At 41.0% G+C, this 27,269-nt stretch overlaps 2 protein-coding genes across 3 annotated transcripts; one reads left to right on the forward strand and one right to left on the reverse strand.

The window, feature by feature from the left end:
- Positions 1-1,511: 1,511 nt before the first annotated feature.
- LOC131318537 (prolycopene isomerase, chloroplastic) lies at positions 1,512-8,868 on the reverse strand. 2 transcript variants are annotated; one of them, XM_058348380.1, is made up of 13 exons: positions 8,336-8,868; positions 7,450-7,656; positions 7,256-7,355; positions 5,429-5,511; positions 5,257-5,313; positions 5,028-5,180; positions 4,858-4,936; positions 4,418-4,566; positions 4,180-4,314; positions 3,953-4,066; positions 3,075-3,185; positions 2,550-2,658; positions 1,512-1,963 (listed from the first exon to the last, which is right to left on the reverse strand). In XM_058348380.1, the coding sequence occupies exons 1-13, from the start codon at positions 8,753-8,755 to the stop codon at positions 1,890-1,892; spliced, it is 1,791 nt and encodes a 596-aa protein (XP_058204363.1). In that variant the 5' UTR covers positions 8,756-8,868; the 3' UTR covers positions 1,512-1,889. The 2 variants fall into 2 exon arrangements, with proteins under 2 accessions (XP_058204363.1, XP_058204364.1); XM_058348381.1 differs by having other exon boundaries at positions 8,332-8,388.
- Positions 8,869-16,641: 7,773 nt separating this feature from the next.
- LOC131321082 (uncharacterized) lies at positions 16,642-18,364 on the forward strand. The gene is made up of 3 exons (XM_058352097.1): positions 16,642-16,784; positions 17,143-17,280; positions 17,422-18,364. Exons 1-3 carry the CDS (start codon positions 16,642-16,644, stop codon positions 18,362-18,364), a joined length of 1,224 nt encoding a protein of 407 aa, XP_058208080.1.
- Positions 18,365-27,269: the final 8,905 nt, after the last annotated feature.

A 27,269-nucleotide genomic window follows, 5' to 3' on the forward strand; every position in this document is an offset into this window, starting at 1 on the left:
TGTACGGTGAGAGCCTCGAGGATTGTGCTCGATGCATATGCAATGCCGTTATTCCATCCAGGGGCAAGCACTTTGACTAGAATGACATCGACGCGATCGTGTCTTGTTATTTTCCCTGCTTCCTTGTCCAGTTGCAAACGACATATTTCACATTATGAGGTTTCTAGTTTCTTTCACCTAGTTTTTGGGAGAGATTGATAGTGAACCAAAGTCCTTTTTTGTTAGTGCATGAGCATTGTTTGATGCTAGGTCTAAATGGGTTATGTTGGTTCAATTTGGATTTGGTTTGTTGACATTGTTATTCTCAATCTGTTCCTTATTCGGAGATATCGTGTGATACTTTTGATTGCAAAAAAAACTGATTCATTTCGTGACACCACCCCTTTTTTATAACACCGTTAGCAAATTGCACTGAAATATGACATGTGAGTGGAGAGAGAGAGTGAGATTTGGGGGTTTATCCAAAATTTGGTTTTGAGTCTAGAAAATGTATGGCCCGAAGATGGTCTTCCAATATTAGGGGTTGCTTCTTCCCAGTAACCCTGGGAGCTTCCTCACCTCATGCTTAAGCGTGTTTAAAATCACTGTGAGAGAGTTTGGAGGAATTAGTTCGAGATATGCGCAAGTTAGTTCGACACACATAGCGTTACCAGAAAAGGACCAATTTTCGGGGAGTAAAAAATACTCTTAGGTTGGCAATCAAATTTGATAAATTCACCTTGGTAATTAGAAGTTTCGGTCCTAGAGGGATAATTTCAACCAATTGACACCCATCTGAGCCATCCACTATGGTTATATTGTACCCCTTTTTCTTTCTATGTGATTTTGCTTACTATACTTCTTGTTGTAGCATTATATACGTAATTTTCCTCTTGTTCCCATCGGCATAAATATAACCTCTCCCCCCGTTTCCTCCTATGTATATATGCTTACCAATAATAATACCACCTATGTTCTATTTGTTAGGGTGTGGACGGGGAAGGGTTGGAAACAAACATAATCTTTGACAATATATACATAAAGTGATTGCTCTCAAAAAGTTTTACAGTGACCAATACCTCAAAAAATTGAGGAACTCAAAGGGATGTTATGCCGTGGAACTATGCCCCAAATCAAAGCCGGAAGGCATCAACGAGGGCAAACGTAGAGACCTAATTCGAATTTTTTTTTTTACACAAACTAAACAAGCCAAAAACTCAAGCTCGAACTCCGCTCGAGCTTTAATGAACTAAGCTTAGTCATTTACTAAACAAGCCTCTTTAATCGAGTCGAGCCTCCCTTAACGAGCCGAGCTTTTGTCGAACGAGCCGAGCTCCACTTGGCTCATTTAGTAAATGAGCCGAAAACTCGAGTTCGAGTTCGGCTTGTTTACTAAACGAGCCGAGCCAAGTTGAGCCTTAATGAGCTGAACCGAGCCAAGCTCATGCGCCGCTCAGTTTGTTTACAGCCATACTCAAAACCCCCCTTTAGTACCATTAGCAAGAACTTTGTTTCACTTACATCACAAGGAATTTAAACAAGTTAGTTACATGGCTTAGTTATTCCTTTAATGAACTTTGTACCACAATACAAGTTACTTCTGTATATGAACCATTTGCAGGAACTAATACCAGAAATAACACCATAAGGATTTTGTATAAATACAGCCGAAGTCTTTAAAATAGCTACTACGGAGCCGATAAAAAAAATAGCTACAACAGAGTATTGTAATTACCAAAATCACCTTTACAGCACACTTCAACGTGGAATTGACAGTCACCACACGAACTCAGGAGAAGTATATATCATGCATCTCCCTCCCTCAACTTACAGGAGAATGTTGCTATTCAGATGCAAGTCCTTTCAATGTGAAGATGTTGTGTATTCCATTCCAACAAGTGAAGATGCAGTTATGCCAACGTCCTTAACCAACCAAGTACTCTAAGAAGAGCAGCATCCAATACGGGGGAACTCTTCTCAATCCCTGCGAAAAAAGAATGAAAAACATAAGAACCCCCAGCCAAATGAAAAGCAGTATTCAAAGTTGAAACGAATAAGCATTGCGTTGATCCAACTTTTTACATTATCCACTATGTGAAAGCGTATGGAAACCATTGTCATCAGCTTAAAAGAAGTTGGAAATGTTCTGGTCTTACCAGTGCCATAACAATTTTTCCAAGAAGACAACTCCACCCAAACATGCAATTATGAGCAAAGCACCAGAATCATTAAAAATACAGTTGCACAATATCTATTATGCCTTGTTTGGATGGTATTTTGAAAAAAAAATCCCAACTCAAAAAACACTCATTACCTATACTTCCAATCATTACTCTCATTTCTCTCTCCACTCTCCAATCATTATTCTCATTTCTCTCTCTATCTCTCTCCATTCATTTCGCCTATCTCCAATTATCACCATAATTTCTCTCACCACTCATTACCCAAAAACCAAACTCAAAAATTTTCAAAAGACCATCCAAACAAGGCAAAGTCATGTAAGATCAAACTTCATTTTCACCTAATGACCAAGATTCCGCAACAAGATAGGATTCAGAAACCATGCTTACCGATGTCAGCAGCTACACGATGAGCACACATTACTCCGGAGAATGCTACTGCTATAACACCTTGTCCCGGAAAGCAACTATCTCCAACACAGTACAAACCATCAATAGCCTGCAAGTTCCATAGTACCATAATGAATCAACTATGCATGTTGATGCAGCTACAAGCATCTATTTATTAACCCATGCATTTGAATTTGCTATATTGGATGACTTGGTTACGAATTTCAGTAGCGGATATGTGTCTAAGTGTCAGATTCTTTGTATGGGGACACACCAAATTATTCATATTTCTCAACATGGTTCTTTTATTTCTTAGGATAGGATAATCAGTGTTTAGTAGTTCGTAGGGCATTTCATGCATGTAGGAGTTCCACGCATGGATCATGGTATATGTAAATGGAGTACAAAATATGATTGCTAGGTAACAACACATGTTGGACACAGATTCCATACCCATACCCTTATCCAAGTTTCTGACAAAGGTACTTAATTTACTTTGAAGAGCTAATTTTGCATTCAACTCACAGTCGTGTTAAATGGCATTCCCAATAAGCCTTTAAGATTCCCACGTGGCATAGGTCCATAGGTACCATTATCCCGAGCCAGGTATCTCCTGTGTGTCTTTGGTGTCCCAACCTGGCATGATTAACAATCGTCAAAAACTCATTAATCAATCAGAAAGCCTATGACAATTCCAGAAATTTAGGCATACTATCATGACAACTCTGAAATTCTGTACTCCAAGTTTTACCCATTCAAGAGTTCAAAGAGAACTTAGAGAAGAGGGGAATTTGAAGCAATTAGCGTATACAGAGACAAACATACTACACAAGTGTTGGCCCTCTGCAATGCACAGCTAGGTGGTTTATGTGAACACGAAGAGCACCAATGAAAAGCAAGCACCTAAGAAGGAGGTCCATGTAAAAGTCAAGAGACAATTTTTATTTGGTCGTCAAATGTGTGTGTGGGTTTGAAACGGGGGTGTGGGTGTGGGTGTGGGTGTGGGTGTGTGTAGAGCCTAAATTTACAAGTACCATAAAAATATCGTTCAACAAAAGAAAAGGCATGATCACAGAAACAACAAAAGAAAAGGCTGCAAATAACCAATCTTTTTAATAGCAAGAATCTTTTTCCCCACATCACAAGTAATTTTGGGAACTTCAATACTGCAAAAGGCTTTATGAACTCATCACCTGGTTTAAAAATTGATGAATCGCCAGGCTAACAAAAATAAACCAAAAGAGTTCACAGCTTTGAATTCCTTTTTTGTGTGTGTGTGTGTGTGTGTGTGTGTGGGTGTGGAAATTTCAGCAAAGCCCAACTTCCAAACACCAGTTCTATTGTGAAAAAAAAATGAGGTATAAAATAGTAGACGATTTCGATTATGACAGAATTACTTGTACCTCCTTGAAAACAATAGAAGATTTAAGCCCAGGAAACAGTTTCTTTTCCAATCTGCTAATGATTTCCTCAGCCACGAGCTCTTTCTTTGCCTCATAGTCCTCTTGAGACATGCCCTGGCAGGTTAAAAACCAGATTACTTGTGTAATGAACTACTCATTTTCCAACTAGATACTGAGCGAGGGATCTACAATAGAAAAACGGAATCAAAATCTAAAACTATGTTTACCTTCCAGTCTTCCATGGAAGCAGTTGTAAATATGTGAAGAATATGGCGCCCTTTTGGAGCCAATGATGAGTCAAGAATAGTTGGAATGCTCAAAAATATGCTCCCATATGGCTTCTCCAAACTTGTCCAGTTATCCTACATGATTAGGGAATACAGTAAAAAGCATAAATACATCATGGCAGCCATTCATCATTTTCTGTGGAATCATCTAACAAATGCGTTCTACGTAGAAAAGTACCTCAAGAACAAAATGATGGCAATCCGTATCTGGCGGCAAAATCTCAGCTTTAACCCCCATGTGAATGGAAAGAAAAGAGGGTGCCTTGACATACAGTTTTTGGAAATTTTGTTCTTCTTTAGGAAGATCTTCTCCTTTTAGAAGCTTGCCTGTAATAAAAAAAAATATCAATTCCATCGAGTCTCCACTAGAAGAACAAAAATGGCAAAATCAACAAAATCACCTCTCCCCGTGTATGTCTGTGCTATGTTCTTGGGGGTGTTTTGCAGTGACGATGGGATGCCGTAATGGGGAGTAGCTCCCTCCCTACATCACCCCCAAAACCTAACAACGATGGGATACAATATACTAACTATTTGGCACCTTGCTCACTCAAAGTTTTTTAAAGAGCCAGACGTCTATACTGGAAATAATGTTTGGGAAGTTATGGAAGAACTAACCAAACGTATCCCATCTAGTGGCATTTGATACAATGGTTTTGGCAAAGAACTCTCTTCCATCGGACAATCTCACTCCCACCTGTTGCGAAAAAATAACATGAGAAACAAATTATTCTTTCCACAGTGATCAATACAGTAAACAAATTTGGCGTCACTAAGAACAAACTCACAGCCTTTCCACCTTCCATTATAACGTTTGTCACATTAGCTTTGTAAAGTATTTCACTGCCCTGATCAACTAAACCTTTTGCTAAGGACTTGGCAATTCCACCAACCCCGCCAACAGGGTAATTGATTCCCCCAAAATGCCTGTCACAGAGAACCTACGGAAACATAATAAGAAAAAACAGAAATGGAACAAAGAGAGGGGGACAGAGATGCAAAAATAAGAGAGATTACCATGCTTGCATTTATCATTGGTGTCTGTACAGCATTAACTGTACTCACTATGAAACACTGCAAATGCCATGGACAAATTTCTTTGCGTGAGATCAACACGGGATAGTTTGGAACCCAAAAGCTTTTGAATAAGGAAAATCTTCAGTCTGGAAAAAGGATAATGTCAACCCACCTCAGCATCTATGAAGGACAACAACTCAGGATCCTTTATGAATTTCCGTGCTATGTCACCAGCATTTTGCGGCAAATAGTAGGCTTCAGAGGACAACAATGACCACTTTAAATTACTTATAAAAAATGTTTAAGGTAGTCATTAACACTATGTGACTTCATGGGAAAACCGAAGTACAGACAGCAACCTGAAAGCAGTTTGAACATCCTACGTAACTTTACACAAATATGCAGAAAAAGGTAGATCAAAGCCCAAATGATTGTACATCCAGGGTGTCAAACCCAGAAAGCAAAAGGAAATTCCAGTGGCTCATATCATGTATTTGTTCTACACTCACCAGATTTTACAAACCATTCAAAAGATTTGACATGTAAGAAGTGCAGTCAAGATGATTGTTTTTGGTTCACATAATCTTTAAATAAATACATGTAACTACACCACAAAATAATGTAACCAACTTTTTCCTCAGGGCATGTGGGAGTAGTGGAGATGGTTCATAAGACTTTTTCGTTTTTTCCAACAACAGCTTTTGCATATCCTGGAATATCTTGCAAACCTACAAATTCAGGTAATTTAACAGGTTCCTCACTCGTCCGAAATTTTCCTCCAACTATTTAAAACTAGTAGCACGGAGCAAGGTTGGGAGCGGAAGTGGGTGCGGGGGAGCGGAGACACCTAGAAGCCCCTAAGGTTGGGAGCGCCTAAGGAGCTTATATAGTTCATAACATATATAAAATATCTTTAAATACTTAACCATTGAAGAAAAAGTTATTCTTATTGAGAATATTCCCAGTCTTAAAGGTTACTTATTGGTAATTAGATATTTTCTCAATTTGCAAAACTTCTTGATATTGATATGATTTTCATATTCTTATTTCCACAATGACATAACTCCCTTAAAAGTAAGAGAATAATTGTCTTAACAGCCCGAGAAGCTCCCATCTTAGTTAGGAGCGAGCTCCCGTCTCATGGGGAGCGGGCTTCTGTCAAGCTCCTATCTTGGGAGTGCCGATTTGAGCTCCCGTCTCAATGGGGAGCGAGGTCCCATCAAGCTCCCATCTTGGGAGGGCCGATTTGAGCTCCCGTCTTTGGAGCACACCCATTTTAGAAGGATCCTGCCCCTAAGGTTTGAAAAACAATATACCCACAAACAAAAAAAGTGATTGGAAACATTGCCTCAAAGCTCCCAAGTGGGCTTAAATACCCAAATCAACCTAAGAAACATGAGAATGGCTACCACATGTAATGAGCACTGCACCTCAGAAAAACAACAAACATACAGATCCATACACAATTAATTTTCGTGTGCAAAGAATAATTGGGTGACACGGAAGTTTAATCATCCCCTGAGAGTTTTTGCATCCGTGGAGAAGTTGGATTGCTTTTATGATGAAACGTCTTGTATCTTACAGCACCAACTAGTCCCTAGGTACATGCAGTCCCCCATCGAACAGCTTTCGCAATTGCAGGAATAGATCCACTAAAGGAAAGTAGCTTGATTGATTTGAATCCCACGAGTGACAAGGGAGAGGGAAACGACAGTTTGTGCTCGACCGATAGAGTCGATTTGAGTGCTCGACCACAAGGGAGGGGGATGTCACTCTTTTCCTTTTCTTTTCGCTAAGCCCTCTTTATTGAAAGCGGAAAGTTGGACCATCCTAGATAGATATGGGGATTAGTCCTTGCCCCCTGGGGGATGACTCAATCTCAAGAGTCCTACTTTAGACCAAATAAAGTATGAGCTTTGTTTCCCATGCAAACATGCATTTTTCCAACTCTCAATGCAGAACAATCAAAATAATGGACAAACTAGTGTTAAATATTTACCAAGCGTCAAGCATTCAAGAGGCTTCTTGAAAAACTGTCCAAAAAGGTAGATTGGCTCCTCCAATGACTTCAATTCCAACGAGTTCAAGGCATTGAAGATCTACCAAATAAATAGATTCTTAATGTAAGTTTCACAACACAAGTTGACGTCAAACACCCAGAAGAAGGTACATGCATCTCCGCTAAAGACAGACCTTCCAACATTCACCGTAAAATTTCAGAATCCCTTGCTTCTCATGGGGAAATTTACTGATAAGTTCTGTGATGAATTCACTGTATTCTCTGTGAACTTGGACAGAAAGATTATGGGGTAGATGGAAATGAACAGTAGTTGGATCAGGTATCACTTGCATCTTACACCCAATTGCTGCCAATGCTTGGGTTATCAAATTTAAATTGCCCTGCCAAGATTTTAAAGAAACAAACATCTCAACAATGGCAGATCAACAGCAAACAAACTGCAATCTATGGGCCTCACTTAAATAAAGAAGAAATTAATAACATTCCACTGCGTAAACTCACTAAACTGCGACATTCTAAAATAAATATGCGTCGTACTATGAGTAGGCCTGATAACCGAACCAAATTGCTCGTGTTCGTTCGTTAAAAGCAGTTTGTTACATAAACAAACAAAGCTTGCTTGAACATCTTTTTAAGCTCGTTCCGAACATATTATTGCTCAGTTGGTTCAAAAATGTATAAAAAATTCGAGCTTTGAGATCAGTTCGTCGGTTCCTCCCATAAACAAGTCAAGCCCGAATATATTTTTAAAGCTCGTTTAGTTTTCATACCAATCTTGAACAATCAACTCCTCGGGTCGTTGCTAAAAAAATAAATATGCGATGTATGATGAGTAAGGCTAATAAAAGAACCAAATTGTTGGTGTTTGCTCGTTAAAAACAGTTTGTTCCATAAACAAACCAAGGTTCAACATCTTTTTTACACTCGCTAAGCTCTCGAACGTATTATTGCTCGGCTCGTTCAAAAATGTATAAACAAAATTCAAGCTTTGAGATCGGCTCACCGGTTCATCTCATAAACAAGTCATAAACGAGTCAAGAATATAGTAGTAGTGCTGACCTTTTCACTGAAACCAAACATGACAGATGACCCAACATCAAATGTATACCCATCTCTCTGGTAAAATCCAGAACTCCCACCAGGAATGACATACTTCTCCAGGACCAAAACCCTAGCTCCTTTTACAGCCAGCTGCGTCGCCGCAACCAACCCACCAATCCCAGACCCAATAACAATTACATCGTATCTATAGTTGTTGCTATTCCTATCCGCTTTAATAGCACTTTTCAATACTTTATCATCAACACTCAACACAGATTGCGGCCTCACAGTGGAATTACACCGTCTTCTCCTTTGACTCCACCTGTTAAACCCTAGTTTCGAAAGACTCTGGGTTTGGTTCGTGAGTCTGAGAGTGCCCAATTTTGCGGTTTTGTGTTGGTGATTGAAGAGCTGGGGATTTGGGTGAGAGACCAACATGTGGGTTTTTGAGGTGGGTGTGTTGGTGGTTTTGTAATTGGAAGTGGAGGAGAGTGGCTGAGCATAATTCTGGTTGATGATTTACAGGAGAAGATGAGACAACAGACAAGGAGAGTTTCATATATTTTCTGCCTTAGCTGTTAAAAATTTTCAACACGTCCCCTAATGCAAAATGACCTACTTACCCTTATACCTATATATGAAATGACCTATATGTCCTTGTGAACAAAACCCCTAAATTATTTTTTTCCCCCTTCCCCCTGAATCATTATTCACGTTTTTTTTTTAAAAAAAAAAAAAACACACGCCAGGCCTCCCCTGTTCTTCATCTTCTCTTCTCCTCCCCTGTTCTTCTTCATCATTCTCCAGTTCTTTGTTGTGGCGTCTGAGTTTACAAAATCCAATTTTTCGATGTGACTGGTCCAAATAGAATAAAATAAGTAATTTCGGTAGCTAATCACTGTAAAATATTACCATACTAGACAGTTAGTTACCGAAATTGAGATACATTTTCAGCATCCAATTACCGAAATATATGTTTCTTGTTTTTGTTGTATGCATTTTCGACATGTAGTTACCGAAATATAATCTTGTTTTTAACAACTATTTACTGAAATGTATGTATGATTTTCGTATATAGTAGTTCGGCAGTTGTTTACCGAAGGCTGAACATTTTTTCGACATGTAATTACCGAATATAATCTTGTTTTCAACAGTTATTTACCAAAATTTTATGTATGATTTTCGTATATATAGTTCGACAGTTGGTAACCGAATTTTGTACATATTTTCGACTTGTTGTTACCGAAAGTGATCTAATTGCTGTTATTGTATATATACATACATATACTGAGAGAGAGAGAGAGAGAGAGAGAGAGAGAGAGAGAGAGAGAGAGAGAGAGAGAGAGAGAGAGAGAGTGAGTGAGTGAGTGAGAGTGACGAACAGAAAGAGAGAGAACGACACCTTGAAGAGAGGTGGCGGTGGTGGCTATGGAAGTGGAGGTGGTGGCTACGGGTACGGTGTGAGTTAAAGTGTATTTTTTGAGAGGGGAATGATATAATGGGAAGACCAGGTACATTTAATAGATATATGGAGAATTTATTTATTTTTAAATATTGAAAATGGGCTATGTGAAGTAATGGGCTAAAGGAGAAAATACGAGGCTGTGAATAGTCGCTCCCAAATTCTAAAATCAGCCTAATAGACTGACAATAGTAAGTGTGTGAATGTGAATTAAAGGGTATATAAAGTACACAGAAATACGTGTTTTCCTTGTCTTCTAGTGTGTTTATCGTTAGTCCAGTGTGAATAACTTATTTACGGCTCCTCCGTGAATAAGTATCTCTTTCACGAATTTTCTAAGCAATTTATTCTAATCACATAGGTTAATCAAAATACCATGGTGATTATTTTGAAGACAAAAATTAGTGAAAGCTCAACCTTATGTTCAGAGAGCTCAACCTTATGTTCAAAAGATAAGCATCTCCAACCCAACATTCTATTTCTTTCATTGAATATGGAGAATTTTGCTTGCGAGAAGAAGTGGCACATTGGTGGTGAAAAATGAAATGAAGGTAGTATGCAACGATTCTTGTGCAGTTATTGTACAAATTGAGATTATTATTTTTTTGAACAACATGGTTAGACTAGAGGAATAGCAAGTCAGCTAATACGGATCGTACGAGTGGTATCAAAGCCAATACAAAGCGAAAGTGTGTGGCGAGTTCCGCAAAAAGGCACGAAGGACCCATATTTTATGTTTGTGGAGATATCTATGGAATTTAAGGGACGTTGTGGGATAATAGAGAGAAAATGCGAGGAAGCTCAGAAAACGACATGGTTTTGAAATACATCGCATGTTGAAGTTGCGAGGTTTCTTGAAATTAAAACACTCCTTGCTTCTGCTTCTACGGCCCCTTTCCAGAAATCCAAATAAGTATTTATAAAGGCAATTTCAAGTTCCAAATTATGTGTTTACGCAAATAATTTTTCTATCAATATGGATCTTGTTTGATAGATCATTGAAATCTTTTAAATAGTACAAAAAAAATTGACAAATTATTTTTCATTTACATTATTTTTGAGTTTGAAAATATGAAATAAGATGCTTAGAAGGTTTATGGAACGAGGCCTACATCCCACCAAAAGCAGAAAAGAAGCTAGAGAAATTTTTCTTCAGTGCCGGGTGAGTATATCCATGTAGAGAAAGAAATCGATCCCATATGCTTCCTTTCTCTCCCCCCAACAGGTTTGCCCCCCCCCCCCCCCCCCCCCCCCCCCCACTCTCTCTAAAGATGTTCTTTGTTCTTTGACTAGTTTCCTTTTGAGATGTTGGTTATATGCTTGTTTGAAAACCCATCTATTGACTAGTTTTCTTTTGTGTGTTTGTGCACGTAAGCTCGTTCGAACATCGGAATTATAAAGAAAGAAGAAGTGATTTTGTGCTTTTTAGGTTTTTTCCCGTGATTTCTGCAAACTCTTTCCATTGCTTGTTTCATTTTGCTATTGCTCTTGGATTCAACGAGCCTTTTGCATTATTGTTCCGTTTTGCTAAAAAAAAATTAATTAGCCCGATGTATTAGTCTCTTACTCGTTGGAGTAAGGTTATTCATTGGTTGTTGGTTTACAACTGTTTTTTTGGAATAAGTACATCATGTGATCCAGGTACGGCTCTAAGATTACTGTTGAGCGGCGACAAAAACGTAAAGAGAAATTTTTTATACAAAGCTATATATAAACATACATATATTTATATTGGTTACAAATTGGCCATAATTTATTTGTGTTGATGAGCTATATCACCTACTTACTCACCAATTTAGGTGAATTTTTATTTATTTTGACCCTGTAAGAGTAATTCAGTGCCAATAATATTAAAGAAAAATCAAATTATTTGTCAAAAATTACAAATTTCTAGTGCATTATTGAACCTAGGGGATTCGCTCGTTTTAAGGCGGAGCTGCCCCTGATGTGATCTAGAATTGCAAAAAGCATTGTCACAATGACTAGAACTAAAAATCGAAAGACTATTTTCACCTAATTTCAGCATTGGGTAACCAACCTTATGTTAAAGTTTCTTTCTACTTAGAGATGGAGAACAGGACTCTGCAGTATAGTGGATACTGGATAGGATAAAAGCCACCATTCTTCGTTGTTGTTTTTTATTTTGGAATTTACAGATGTGGTGATGGAATTATGTGAAGAGATGCCGACTATCCCGGCCACGCGCCGCTTGCATGTTTTAGGGTGGTGAAAACTACTGATCCTTCCAATTGAAGACCATACTGCATGGAGTTGTTGAACACGAGTGCATGAACTACAAACGGGTATGATATCGAGACTCGGGGGTGTCTCAATGCTTCTTTCTTCACTTAAGGGGCATATGTTCTCATTTTTTGAATTGTTAAGATGATTTGATGTTTAATCAGAAAGAGTACTAGAATTGGCAAGAATGATGAATTTATTATAGAATCCTTGGCTAACCGTGTGTTTTGCAAATTTTCCGGGCGTTTTTCCTGGTGTTTGTATTGTAGGAAAAACCAAGAAGAAATGAAACTATAACTTATCCAAGAAGGTCTCTTTATTTTAGGGGCATATGCCATGAACCTGGCAATGCAGCTCACAAATGTGGTTGCCTTGGCGAGGTCCTCAGTGGAAATGAACTCATTGGTGGTCAAATTGACATAAAAATGCAAAGTATGCGTCTCTCCTACTATATTGTGTTTGACTGATAGTAGTGGTACACTTTCGTTTTGTTCGGTAGAAAATGAGGACAAGAACACCATTTGTGAAATATAACTTGGCGAACCGAAGGTGAAACAATCTAGGGATTCTGTTGACATTAGTAATTGGTTTGAATTCTTCATGGGTACGATCACCATAATATCTTTTGTTACTAATTGATGATGGCTGAATGGTTGGGCATCGGAATTTCAAAGTCGCAAAACGTATTGGGTGCAAGAGTAATGCTGCGGAATTTGGATTAGTGTTTGAAAACAGCAATTGGAACCATATTTGTTTTTGCGACATTCTAAACAATGACTAGCCTCGCGCGATCATTGCTGAGAAGTTGTAGATGGTTGCACCTCATAGGTTCCATTCTTTGTAATTAAGCATTGAGGAACTTTGCTATTATGGTAGAAAATTGCGGTCATCGTTGTATCTTTAGTTTTGAAGGGGGTTTCAATGAATGGTGATCGTACACCTTAGGGTAACGACCACGATCAATCACTCTCTCTTTCATTACGTAGCAAAAGCTGGTACGTTAATTTTATCATGTAGCTTCAATGGCTTTCGAAGGAGCAGGCAATTTTCCAACGACGAGTGTGCAAAGAACACATTGATTGCTACTACTCTGGGGCTGTTTTTACATTACCAAAGACTTTTGAAGATCAAACTCTTTCCTGATGAAACTGGGATCTAGAATCTTGTTCTGTTTTCCCACAAGTGCATAAAACCATTTTTGTTGCACCCCTGTGGCTGTGCCATATTGTGACCATTTTCGCCGAGGAAGAGTCGATGGGCTCATGGGAGCTTCCCGTCTGAGGAATACACCAAGGCATTGGATCAATGGAAAGGGGAGCCATACTACATAGCTCTCTTGGCATGTGTTAGGGTAAGGAGTCCTATTATTATTATTATTATTATTTTTGAGTCTTTTTTTTCCGAATCAATTGGGTAACAAAAAGTAATCAGGCCTAGTACAGTCCAGGAAAGAGAAAACAGAAAACCCAATCAATGGTCCAAACTTGTTCCTTGGAAGATTCTTTAAATCTGGACCGTTGATTGAGTTTCCTGGACTAAGTGTCCAGATCCGTATCATTTTTGAAAAGTAATAGTACTAGTTAATGACTGTTTTCCCTTCCTTTTTTTTTACTTCAGTTTTACCATTTGAGTCTATAGCTGATAATTAAGTGATTTGATGAAGGTTCATCAGTACTCAGTAGCCATTTATGCTATGGAGTTTGATCTTTACCTACTGTTCAGAGGTTGCATCTGTTTATGGCTAGTTGGAGTGTAATAATCATTCTTGTATAGTACTGTTTACAATGTGATTGCTGGTCCATCCATGTGCATTATAATCATTTTCAACTGCACTTAATAGCTTTTGAATAGTGTTAAATTAGGTAGTTGGGATGTTAATGATTATTATTATTATTTTTTATCCGGTTGGGATGTTAATGATACATTGACTGATTTTGTGAGGACTCTTTTTAGGTTCACATTACCCCGAACTCTTTGGGCTCGCTTGATTGCTAGACTAGGAATGTGAGATTAGGATTAAAGGAACACAATGATACATGTTTCCTATCGATAAAAAAGGATACACGCTTCCTATTATTCCCTATCCCGTGTTTGGTACGTCCGGGATTAACCATTGGACTGGACAAGGTGAGATTATTTGTCCATTTATTACCTCATGTGGGGTATTAACTAACACCAGTGGGAGCGGTGGTGTGTGTTAGTCCATGTTCTACGGATTCTCTCCCTCCTCAGTAATCCTCATTGTAAACTTTTTTTTTTGGGTAAGGTAGAATTTTATATCTTTATCCACTCTAATCAAACGTAGTGCACGTGGACCCCATTTGTTCTCTCTATACCCATCGGTAAGTAATTCTATCTTTTCTAATCCTCCCTAAAAATAGTCTGACAATTAAACGTGCCCTATGAGACCGTTTTCCTGTCTGTTTTGGGGGTTCTCTAGATTGGCAAGGGGAGTGAGGAAAAGTAAAGGAATTTTGTACATTTGCGTATTCCTTAAACGTATCCATGTTCTTCGAGCTAACGTTGTTGATATGTTTCTGAAATGCTCTCTCTCTCTCTCTCTCTCTCTCTCTCTCTCTCTCTCTCTAGCTAACAGAAATACTGTAACATATGGTAGCCGAAATTCACTTGTTGGCGTGCAACAGGGTACTTGCATATCTTTTTGCCCAAGGGTATGAGCGTTAAAATCTCATTTTGTCACTCAAGAATTTGGATCGAACACCTTGACACGGCACCGTATGCGTCTACTTGAGAAACAGATTCTCCCATTCCCAACCCGCTCGCCTCTACCTCATGATTGAAGTCAGATAGTCTCGTAGTCACGGGTGGATTCAACCCAAGAGGACCATGTGACCCCCCCCCCCCCTATTTTTTTGATTTTTACGCTAATACCTGAAATTTTTATTATGTCACACGTAAAGCATATATAGTTGTGAAACGGCTCATTATTTCCCCTCGCTTCTCCACCAAATTTTCTGCTTTCATATCTCATCTCTCGATGCCTCGGAGGCGGCCATAACAAGAAGGAAAATCTTTACTTACGGAGGTTCCGTACATAAAGTTTATGGAGGCCAATCTCGGCCCGGCCGTCCAAAAGTCGTTTTGAAAGATCCAAATTAAAGACAAACTATAAACGATAAGAAATATTTATTACTGATCAAAGATTAAAAACATATCTCTCCTCGAGTACAAAAAAAACTCGCAGGGAGTACAAAAAAGCTCGTAGGGAAACTCCTCAGAAGATGCTGGAAATCGGTCTAATCAACTTTTCCACCAGTTTGGTGGGGAAGAAGAGTCATGCGACTCATGGTCTGCTACAAAAAAAGAAAGTAACCAGTCACTATAGTTGCTTTAATTACACCCACACAGAAAGTTATTTCAATCATGAAAAAGGATACAGACGGAAAAAAGTTGCTTTCGCAACCTTATGGTTGCATTATAGCAATTGGCACTCCTTGTCTCCCTCGGGCACAGCTTTGATCCAGCGGAACAAGGACGAACGGGTGGATGAGTCTGGGCAACCGTCTTCTTTCAAGTTTTAAATTTTTTTCAGATTATAATTATAGTAGTTTTTTTTTGTTAAAACGTTAAAATCGTATAAGTTCGCTCGTCCAACCATCCTCATCGACGTTATGAGCCAATCAGATCATGCCATGTCAACGCACGAAATGAATTGCCACTTTCATGGGTATGTAGTATTTTTTTAGTTTTAGTCCTTTTGCTTACTTGGGGTCGAGACCTCTTTAGATTATCAAAGTAATGCTTGGGCGTGGAGGGCCCTTCTTCATCTAGTACCCAAGTGGTGGTGTGGCGATGATTTGCTCTCACGGGCAGTAGCTATGGCTCGAACCGGATATTTCATAGTGGGTCGGGAACCCTTGTGGTCATGTCCAGGAAGAGTTGCTATGCTGATCGCCCATTTCCACCCTATTTGGTGATCGAAAATAAAATAAAATAATGCTTAGGCATGTGCAGTCTACACCAGACTTTAAATCCTCTTGTCATTAATTTATTTAAGTCTCACTCGCTTTTTTAATGTCTTTTTTTAGCTGTTGCGTCACCATAAATCAAGGCTCGTCATATATCTATGATTTGATTAAGTCATTTAAGATATACTACTCCATTAGCTGGCAGGCTCAACCATACTCATATAATCTTTCAAAATACACTGTGCTTGCGTTTTCAATTGTCAAACTGCGCTAGCGCTGTTCGATGTTCGCTCTCGCGGATTTGAGTTGTTTATGACGTACTTCAAAGACATTTTCATGCTCGCGCTCCCTCACACAAATTATGTGAATTGGGGCTCAACATTCCACCACCCCTCTCCTAATCCTAGACTATGATATATTAAGAATTCCCTGTTCTTCAAAAAAGAATAAATGTTTTGGAGCCTTCTGGCTTCTACTCCGGTTCTATATTTTTCAAGTGAAACGCTAGAATTACCTTCTTATACGAGCCTTTCATTTTATTTTTTTGTAATGCAGGGCCAAAGTGTCTCGGGTTAACTTGAGCGTACTTCAGACTAATTTCTACAACCACTCTCACAGCCGTTTCCCTCGCTTACACATTGGGATTCTCTTCACTGTGATCAAGATACACACAGGGAAAGAGTCAAAGACATATGGGACAGACAAAGGATTCAAAGGCATCCCACCACGAGCAAAATCTTAATGGTTACTCCAGCCACCCATGTAAAAGTAAATTCAACGCTGGTGGAAATCAATCACCGTACTACCCGTTTTCTGTGTTTTTTGATAACTTGAGGTGCCTGGGCCAGTTTACGTGCACAACTCGACTAATCTTGAGAGTCCAATTCCGAAGTCCACTACACCCGCTTTTTTGTTAGTTTTATGTAGGTGCATGTATGGTACCACGTCACATTTGTTAGAGAGTATTGTTCCATCACATCACATTACCATTTGTAGGGATCCCACCACATCTAGGTCGGGACAGAAGCTAAGGTCCCACTAAGTCTAGATAGTGTTAGCCTCGATAAAAAAAACTATGAGAACTCAAACTTGAGCCTTGTCTAACCAGATCTAGAGTTTCCACAACTTAATCAATCCCCACTGGTGCTTTCTGTTAGTTTTATCATTTATGACTCTGGCTGGATTTTCGGCAGTGGAAAAAAGGTGCCATCCCACAGCCTAACCATCCATCCATCCAGCAATAATTACTCAAAAACTTCTAAAAGCAAGAAGCAGAAAGCCACTTTCCTGTTTCCACTTTCCACTTTCGAGCAAGTTGGAATGAGAAAAGAGTGTGACAAATCTCCATCAATCTTGCCTCCTCTGCCTGCTCTTCTTTCTTAGAAGCACTGCCCAATCTCAGCCATAACTCCTGTCTCCTTTTCTTCTTTCCTCATACTGGCCTGATATCACCCCATGTATTGATCCTGCAGAAAGAACTCAAATATGAAAGGCGTGACGGGACGATTCCTAAGGAAACTAAAATCCATTTCCTCAATCACTTCTCTCAGACAAGGAGTAGTTTTCCATGCTGAAAAAGGGTCAGCAGAGGAGAATTGCTACAACCCGAAAGAGCCTTTTCCCGGAAGAATCAGCCTATCCGAACGGTTGAAGAATGAAGGCCAAGATGAGGAAACTGATGCTCCTTTCTATGACTGTTGGAAAGAGATTATTTCCAAGGAGAATGCAGAGATTCCAATTCTAATTCCATCGCCTGCAGATGATTGTGAAGCGGATCGTCTACAGGTAGGAAGCGAACGAGTCATTCAGAAGGCTGAGGAGAGCGAAGAGTTTCCGACATTGTCGGATTGGAAAGAGAATTTTCCACCAGGAGGAAATGAACGAGTCACTCAAAAAGCCGACGAGGAGGGTGAAGAATTTCCGACACTGTTGGATTTCGAGGAGAATTGTCCACCAGAGGGAAATGAACGAGTCATTTTGTACACGACAAGCCTGAAGGGGATTAGAAAAACGTTCGAGGATTGCAATAGCGTCAAGTTCTTATTGGAAAGCTTTAAAGTTGTCTACTTCGAAAGAGATATTTCGATGCACTCGGAGTTTAGGGAGGAACTGTGGCGGGTCATGGGCAGCAGGGTGCTCCCACCGCGGCTTTTCATCAAGGGAAGACACATTGGAGGGGCGGAGGAGGTGGTGCGATTGCACGAACAAGGGCGGCTGAGGAGACTCTTCCGAGGGATTCCGGTGAACTTATCCGGCTGCCCTTGTGGTGGGTGCGGTGGGGTGAGATTTGTGGTGTGTTCCAGATGCAACGGTAGTCGGAAAGTGATTCCGAACGAGCCGACCGGTGAATGGACATGGATTAGGTGTCTAGAGTGCAATGACAATGGATTGATTAAGTGCCCAATTTGCTGCTGAGTAAATTCTTTGCCCATGATCAATGCTTTGTTCCTGTAATATATGCTTTTAGTTTTTTTGATTGAGTTGGTTGTAGTTGAGAATTGACTTGTATAAATGAAAATTGTAGTACCATCTAATCTTCTTATTGAAAAACTTCATGATATGACCTGTAGACTGCTGGAATCTGATAAGTTTTAAAACTCTAAAATTATTGTTCTCTAAAAATAATTTTCAAGAGTCACTAGGGAGATTTTTTGATAACCGGATATTGGAGCCAATTTGTGCATACCTCGACTAATTCTGGAGCCCTGAGTTAACGACCGAGACAAATTCTCCAATAGCCTTATGGTTTGGAACATTTGGCTTCTATAGAATTCAATCATGCGACTTCATGGAAGACCACAAGAGTTGAGACCTTTATGAAAAAAGGCAAAACCCATGCTTATATAAGGCCATGGTTTCTTTAGTTTATTAGACAAAGGCCTTGGATTATTTGACATTGATAATTTCCACTTTGCATCATCAGAACACCAAGTGAAACTTCTTAATTTATTTCTTTTTATCAAGAGGAAATTTATTAAAACTCGACAAAGCGAGGAAAAGAGAAACTTTTTCAATCATTTTGCAGGACCATGTCTGAAAAACTAATGCAAGGCTACCAGAAAGCCTAACCTTTTGCTTTGGGCTGGTTCCCTTTTTTTCTTTTTGTAGGCCAATGAGAATGAGCTACTCCACATGGGATGCTTTTCATTCTGCTAATATTCAGTTGATGAGGAAATTTTTTTGTCAGAAATATGTTAAAAGATTAAACCTAAAACCAAAACTCTATAATAGTCACTCCATATACCACAACTTGAAAACTAATGTATCATCCTTCTACGATCTTGTAATTCTTCAATGGAACCCGAACATATTTTTTTGAAATCGATATTTGTTTTTTTTGCATGTACTTCTAAGTGATGGGTAATGGTTATATGTGTCGCAGGTGTGTCTGCTTAGGTCCAAAAAATAAAAATAAAGCAATCGAGAAGCATTTTCACAAGAGTCGGCCAGACATGCCTTGAAGAGTGCTGAAAAGAGTCAGATTTCTGACACGACGACAAGCCCTATTCTTAGAAGTGTCCGTGCTTCGTAGAATCTTAGACAGTTTGCACAGAAAGGAACTTTACCCCTTTGATCTTCAGAAATTATGGTTCCAATATTCTGTAGGGCCTGGGGTGGGTAAATCTTGGAGGAAAGAATAAGTTTTGGTTAGGCCATGAGAGCAAACTTTCGGCCTGCCTCTAATCATGAGGAATGATTTCTTAAATAGAGTAAAGCATAGAAAAGAATATCCTGAAATGTTCACGAGTGCAAGGGGATTGGCAAACTGAATAGAAAATCTCAGAGGCCTAAATGATAGAATTCTTATTTGTTTGCCTCGTTTATTTTTCTTTATTTTTACCCATGCATGATTTAGGTTGCTTGAGTCTAGGATTATTATTATTATTTTTTTATCGGCAAAAGATGAATTTTATTAAAAACGGGAAAAGGGATCTAACAAACAGTTTGTAGACACCCTATTCTGGTCTGTCCAGATAACGCTATTTTACGGTATTTTATTTCCCCGATGATGAAACGGATCAAGAACACCCAGGAAATGTTAGTATGTTTGAGCTTTGAGCATTTTTAAACCCTTTCAGATCCCTTTCAAACTCTCTAAACCAGAACCAAAAGGCCTCAACAAAACCCAACTTGCATACGCCGGTAATCAACTGGCGTGCGCCGGTCCTCTGCCACGTGTCAGTCATCGGTCAACTTTGACCGTTGACTAAGCAAGAACTGGAGCACGCCAGTTATTAACTGGAGTACGCTAGTCAAACTTCCGGTCAAACTTGTGTTTTTAAGCATGCAGAAGCCATGGGTAGGGGTCTACAGCACTTGGGAACCTTCCAATCCATTGAAAAAGCATTCTCCGCCGGGGGACATTTCTTACACTCCCATCCCATCACCTTTTCCTCTCATCCAATGAGAAGCAAACCTTAAGGGCTAAGGCACCAGTCCCTTTGACTGGCCTTAGCCCCTCTCTCTCCCTCTTCCCCTATATATAACCCCATATACTTCCATTTGAAGGGGTTACAAAAAAAAAGAGTTCCAAAGTCTCTTTCTCTATCTCTCTCCTTTGGTCTCTTGCTTTCTCTTCTTTCATCACTTGAAAGAGTAAGCAAGCAGCCCCTTTCATACATCATCCAAGCCCAAACATTCATCATCCATCCCTCAAACCTCAAGCTCAAGCTCAAAACACACCATCAAACTCAAAAGCGAAAGGTATACACCTTTGAACTGTTTTCCTGTTCTGATCTCTGAGGGGCGCTGACAGGGTCAAGGCTGGTAATCAATACCAGTTCTGGCCCTAAAGCTGTTAAGGTTTCAAAAACAAAAAAATCGTTTCTGACTAGAATCGGCGTGCGCCGGTCATAAGCCCGCGTACGCCGGTCCGTGGCAGTACGTACAGTTTTTAAATTTGATCTGTCTGGGATCTGTCTGGAACTGGCGTACTCCAGTTAACAACTGGCGTACTCCAGTTCGGAGCCCTCCGGAACTGGCGTACTCCAGTTGTGAAATAGGGTCCAGATCTTTGTTTTATGCTCTTTTTCCTGTCTATTCATCATCTTATTGCATGCTAAAAACTAGTTTACAGCTCTCTGTATATAGAGCTGTTTAGTTGTAGCATTCAATATTTGTTCATATCTATTTTAGATAGCCTCTGGGATGCTTTCTGGTCATGTTCCAGAGCCCAGAAGATGCAAAGCCAAGCACTGGGTAAGGGGTATAACTGGCGTACGGTCTCATACGACGGGCGTACGGTAATTATGCCAAGATCCAGTGGCTGGCCCTTGCATCTTAGCTTAGTCTTGTCCCCTTTTGCGTTCCCACACTGTTTATGGGGTGTTCCGTTTATTTTCATGGCTTAAAGCCATTTCATCTGTCTGTAATTATATAGCTGCTGATACATTGACTGCGTGGTTTGTCCTGGGTGTGCACTGGTCCTTTCCAGAGCCCAGAGGGTTGAAAATAAGAGCTGTGGGTTTAGGCTTACTGGAGTACGCCAGTCTATGCGTGGCGTGCGCAGGTGAAGCCTGCATGCAGTGGTTTGGCCAGTGCACGCAGACCTCTTCGTGCGCATGTCATTCCGGATTAGTGTTAACCAGTCTGTTTAAAACGCTCACAGAAGTCTGTTTTCAATCTATAATATTTCAATAAGCATCCATATCATTGTTGTCACATAACTGCAACTTGTCACAGTTTTAATCCCCATTAACTGTTCCCCCGCCCTAATTGGCTAAAGAAATGATCAATGAGAGAAAAATGCAAAAGTTTTATCAAAATGCCTGAGTAGAGACCGATCTTCGGATTGGGCGAGAGGGGTGCCATAAAACCCTTCCCCTCTCGTAACCTGGCTCCCGAACCTCAGATATCGAAGGTAATGACGGACCAGTCTACGCCTTTTCAAAGATCAAACGAACGTAGCAAACGTTTTCGAGTTCGGTTCCTTGGGTGTTTTCACCGCTAAAACCCGAGTGGCGACTCTGAATCGAAGCGTTTCGCCGCGCTTTTCAAAAAGGGGCCGCGCCCAATCTTTTAAAATGGACCCAAAGATCGAGCATTTTTGGGGCGCGTGCCCACAGTGGCGACTCTGCTGGGGAACTCATCGCATTAATTGGTATTTGGCAATTAATACACGATTGAACAAATTTCAAAAGCTTGTCAAAACAGTACGCTTCGCGCTGCTGAAGAACGGACTGGTAACGTAACAGGATCTCAGCATCCGACCAATCCGAACTGGGGCTGTTTGCTATTGTTCTCTTGTGTAGTTTTCTCCAAGTATCAATTAACAAAAGTGAGCCAAGCTTCAAAAGGCATTTGTTTTCAAAAGCATTGCATTTTCTCTCATTGAATCATTCTTCGGCATTCTCCGTTCGTATCGATGGTTGGTCAGCCCCGTTGAGGTGTTTTGGGTAACCGGCACAGTTTACTGGAGCCCGGGGTCCTCGAACGCCCAACAACCTTGGACGATGATGAGTCGTACTACCGTTCGACCATTGCTTTGCTCCACGCGTTGCAATGGGAGGTATATCGCGGCTCTAGTCAGAGGAACCCCTTTAAGCCAAAACCAGCCTCTACAGCGTTTACAAAGCACTAGAACCTTTCAACATAAGACAGGAACCTGCAGGGTAGGATTACTTGTTTCTAACCCCATATCCTGTCTATGTGTTACCGCTTTCCTTATCGCATGCTTGTACATTCATTCGTGACCGTTTTTGCGTAGGAGCATGCTAGGGCGGCTTCTAGGATATCTTTTGTCGAGTCTGTCTTGCGTCCGTTCGGCGTTGCCTTGGCCCGATGACGAGTCATGCATCTCGATGGTGCATGTTTTCAATTTTCAAAGTCCTTGGATCAACGAGACTTTGGGAAATCAAGACTTTTTAAGTCCTTGTCTAAACGCCCGATCGAGGTTTCAAACAGAAAACTCCGAAGTTGAAACTTCGAGAAGGGAAAAGTCAAAGACTTAGGCTGTTTTGGCATCTCTTAGTGACAGTCGATTCAATCAAGGATACACCCTCGAAAAGAATATCCGAGGATTCATGGCAACGTCCAAATGTCATAAGATAGACACTCTTTAGTCATAGAGTCTAGGAGGACACCGACGACGATGACATGCGCTTTGCATTCCTTCAAAATTCTTTCAAAAGCTTGCTGCAGGAACACCACTGAGTTCTCATTTACTTTGCTGTCAAAGCTCTAGGCCGTTTCACCGAAAGAAAGAGCCAAGCCTACTTAGGAGCGTCTGCCGGGGCTATTTCACCGTCACTTCCAAAGCCATATCACCCTCCTCACTCATCAATCCAAAATGGCAACACAAGCAGAGCTGGCTGAGCTAAAGAGGGTTGTTCAAGAAATGAACCAGAAAATGGACAAACAAATGGCTATGGTCCAGGGACTGGTTGACCTTTTTGCCTCTGTCATTTCAAAGACAGATCTGGGGCTAGTCAAAGAACCTCTTCAGGCCCGCCACGCTCCTGCGGTTGGAACCAAGCTGTGCTCGAAAGACGTGTTCAAAGACCTGGTTGAGTTTCATAAAGCCAGGACTCACCCGGAGGAGAATGTTGAATCCTTGTTCAAAGCCAACGCCGAAAGGGAGGATATGTGCGACAAAGAAATCAATCCCAAGGGCAAAAGAGTGCACCCTGTTGATGGTGCAATGTTGTGCAACTACAAAGCAAGCAAAGGCTCCACCTTGAACCCCCAATCCAATCGCCGAAACCCACCAAGGACCTTCTCCCGTTTCTCCACGCCTTTGTCCTCGGTTTATGAGAAGCTCCTCGAAGCTGGCTTCCTCAAGCCACTCCTTCCAACTTCTTCGCCTCGAACATTCCCGGCATCCTACAACCCAAACGCCTATTGTGCTTTCCACCAAATGCCTGGCCATCTCACCGATGCCTGCTTCCGCCTTCGACATAAAATTCAAAATCTCATTGATAATGGCACCATTCAAGCTCCACTCCCATCAAAGCCCAATGTCATATCCAACTTCATACCCCAACACCGTTCCAACCCATGTGTTAGCCGGATATCCATCAACTCTACTCGAATCAACTCAAGCTCCACTCAAATCAAACCTAGCTCCACCATATTCAACCCAACCCTTTTCATTAACCCAGAAAATCAAGCCGAACAAATTTTGTCTCTCCCATCCAAACTTGAGGTTAACCTGATGGCCATAGGTGCAGTCGATGTCCTCACTACCGACACCTTGGTTGACAGTGATGAGGAGCCTACAAAGAAGGAATTCAAGAGGGAGCTTAATCATTCAAAGGAGAAAACGAACTCGCTGAAATCCTTCAATCATGAGAATTTGGGGCTGTTGTTCAAGGAGTTCTCTCAAGTGGGTTTGGATGGAGAAGCTGAAGAAGCCGAAGTGCTGTTGCTTGAGCCTGTTGTCCTCTAGCTCCCACCTTTCTGCGAAGAAGTCAAGGGTAACTATAAAAGTTGCATTTTCAAATCGCGTCTCTTTTGCATGGACACTTTCGAGTCTGAGTCTGACGCAGTGTCTGTCAAGTCATCTAAGTCTAGCTCTGAGTCGGAGCTTGTGCCTCTTGGCCCTCCATGTCGTAGCTTCTATCCTCAATTCGAGTCTTTTTGCTGTACTTGGCAACCCCAAGGGTTCTTATGATATGCATTATCCTGCTTTTAAGTACTTTGTTGGCTTTTGAATAAACCGTGTCAACCCCGACGACGAAGGGATAGATTTCGATGGGATCATCCCCAAGGAAATGTGTTCCCTCGCCGAAAGGGAAGACGAAAGGCATGCTCAGCCTCTAAAAAGAAGAAGTAATTTCAAATAAACTTGAAAGATGAGGCAGACCGCCGGATGGTTCAAATTGGTTTAGCGCTGTCCCCATAAGAGTATTGCGCCCGTTCAGACTTGTTTAAAGAATTCAACAATACCTTGGCATGGTCTCACAAAGACACGCCTGGCGTTGATCATGGGATAAAGAAATATCAAATTCCCTGCTACCGGATGCCAAGCCAGAAAGCAGCAGCTCAGAAGGCTCCAGGCCTCGTACCATACGCAAAACAGTAACAACAGTGTTCCATCAAGCACACATTAAAAGGGTGCAAAAGTGGCCTGGAGCGAGGCATTTCCAATTATAGCAGTCAGGACCCTTTCACTATCAAAGCCGTTCTATCTGGGGTTACAATCAAAGATCATCGACCTCGACGGCAACAAATTCAACACCTTGGTCAACCCAGATCAACTCAAGTGTTATTATCCCTAAGAGATGCTCGTTGGATCGAAAACCACAAGGGTGGGCGATTCCAAGTAAAAGTTAGAGCAGCCTGCTAGACCGAAAACCTATGAAGGCGGTCTAGGCAAAAATGAATTGGCAAAAAGTCGAAAGCTCGCTAGACCGAAGACCTGAAAGGGCGGTACTAGGCAAAAGTTAGAGCATAAAAGGAGAGGTAAAACACACGAGTGAACCTTTGCCTGAACTACGTTTTAACCTGATTCCCATAAAGGGATACGTAGGCAGTCTCTCTTCGAGGCTCGGTCATACTTAATCAATTGGATCCAAGGTTGACGTTTTGGTGCACATCAAGGGTCAAGAAAGGTCGAGAACAAGACAAGTCGGAGTGCTGACTGGCAGGCTGAAGACCATTAATTCATTGGAGAATCAGAAGGGGGAAACCATTCGTCTTTCAAATTTAATGCAAACTGCTATTTTAAAGCTGAGTAAAAGCCTTAAAATATTTTGAAGCATAAAAAACAGAACGAAATGCTTATGAGGTCTAACGGCTCACGGTTTATTCTAAGTTCAGCAACGTCTATTTTAAGCGGCTGCAGTAGCTTTGCAATCTCGCGCGCTAGTTTGAGGTTCACACGCACTCGTACAAAAGTGATGCGCGTTGGTCTCAAGCCTGCGCGCGCTTCTTCAATCCCTGTATCAGACAGCGGTAGGCAACCACCACGCCTAAAAGAGATTTTTAGACCCATGGGGGTACATTTCAAATTCAAAGCACCTCAAATCTCGTTCAAGGGGCTTTTGCCAAGTTTTGTCATGCTGTGCAGGTCATATGGTCCTAACGTGGGTGCACAGGGGTGTCGGTTTCAGTCTGGGCCTATATGAGTCATCATTTGCGTCTTTTGTCCATCTTTGCAACACGTTTCTAGTTCTTCAATCCATTGTCATGTCGGGATGCTTTTCCTAGTTTTACCAATTTGTACAGGTCAATGTACATTTATTGGACCTTATGCAAGTGTCAGTTTCACCTGTCTAAGGGATACTGTGAATTTTGGCACATTAATGCCCAAAATTTCATTGTTTTCCATATGTTTAGGAGTCCGTGACATATCCGGGGCTCTTCTTCCTTTCTCATTTGAGCTAGGCGAGTCTGTACATATGTGTGTGTTTGTCGATTCAGTTCGCTTGTCAATGCAAATTAGATATTAGTGATTGGTTTATGCATTCTTTTAGACATTCTCAAAAGAGAGTCAAATAAACTGAAAAATGCAATTTACATTGCTACTCTACCATCTGTGGTCCACAAGCAGTGGAGTCTTGTGAGCAGCGAGGGCATGTCGGCTCAAGGCCAATTAAAGCTTATCTATGGGGCTCATCCGCCCCAGCATCAAAGAAAAGGGGTACGTCGACCCAATGCCACTCCTAAATGTCAACTGAGGCATGCTGGCCCGCTCAATGTCTATCTATCTGGGAGTGCATCTTAGAAGCAAAGGACAGTAAAGTAAAAAGGCTCAGTGGTAGTCCTCAGAGGTAGAGCTCAGCCTCGTTCTCGTCGTTCTCGTCACTATTGATCTCTTTGAAGTACCTGGGGCTCCTCTCCCATCCGCTTCTTCTGAGGAGACTTTCGCTGGCGCGCTCTCTTTCTCTCTCACTCTCTCTTAATCTCTCAGACTTCTCTCTCTGGGCCTCTAAAAAAACTCTTTGGCGCGAGCCACCCTTTCTATGGGCCTTTCTTTCAACTGCACACCTCTAGCCACTGGTTATCTATTGCTCTCGTGTCTCTGAGCTGTGGCTAAGGTGACAGTACCACTTTTTGTAACTCTTGTTTATGTGGCCATCCTAGGCCATCAATCCTCTAGAGGCCGCCCTAGTCTGCCCTTGCATTTTCAATTTATGCATTCAATTTCGTACATATCATTGCTTATTGTATATCAACTGTTGAAAACAGGGAAAATCTATCCAGCGTCAAAGCATGCCTGTCCAGTATCGAAAGCAGCAAGTAATCAGGATTTTGGGGGTTCATACCTGGGATCTAGTCACTACTGGAACTGGAACTGGAGCCGAAGCTGCTGCTCTGGGAAAGTGCAATTGTAAGGGGGGTGCCACATGTTGTTCTCCCTATCCATTTCTCCATGGCA

The sequence above is a fragment of the Rhododendron vialii genome, chromosome 3a (assembly GCF_030253575.1).
Source record: "Rhododendron vialii isolate Sample 1 chromosome 3a, ASM3025357v1".
NCBI lineage: Eukaryota > Viridiplantae > Streptophyta > Magnoliopsida > Ericales > Ericaceae > Rhododendron > Rhododendron vialii.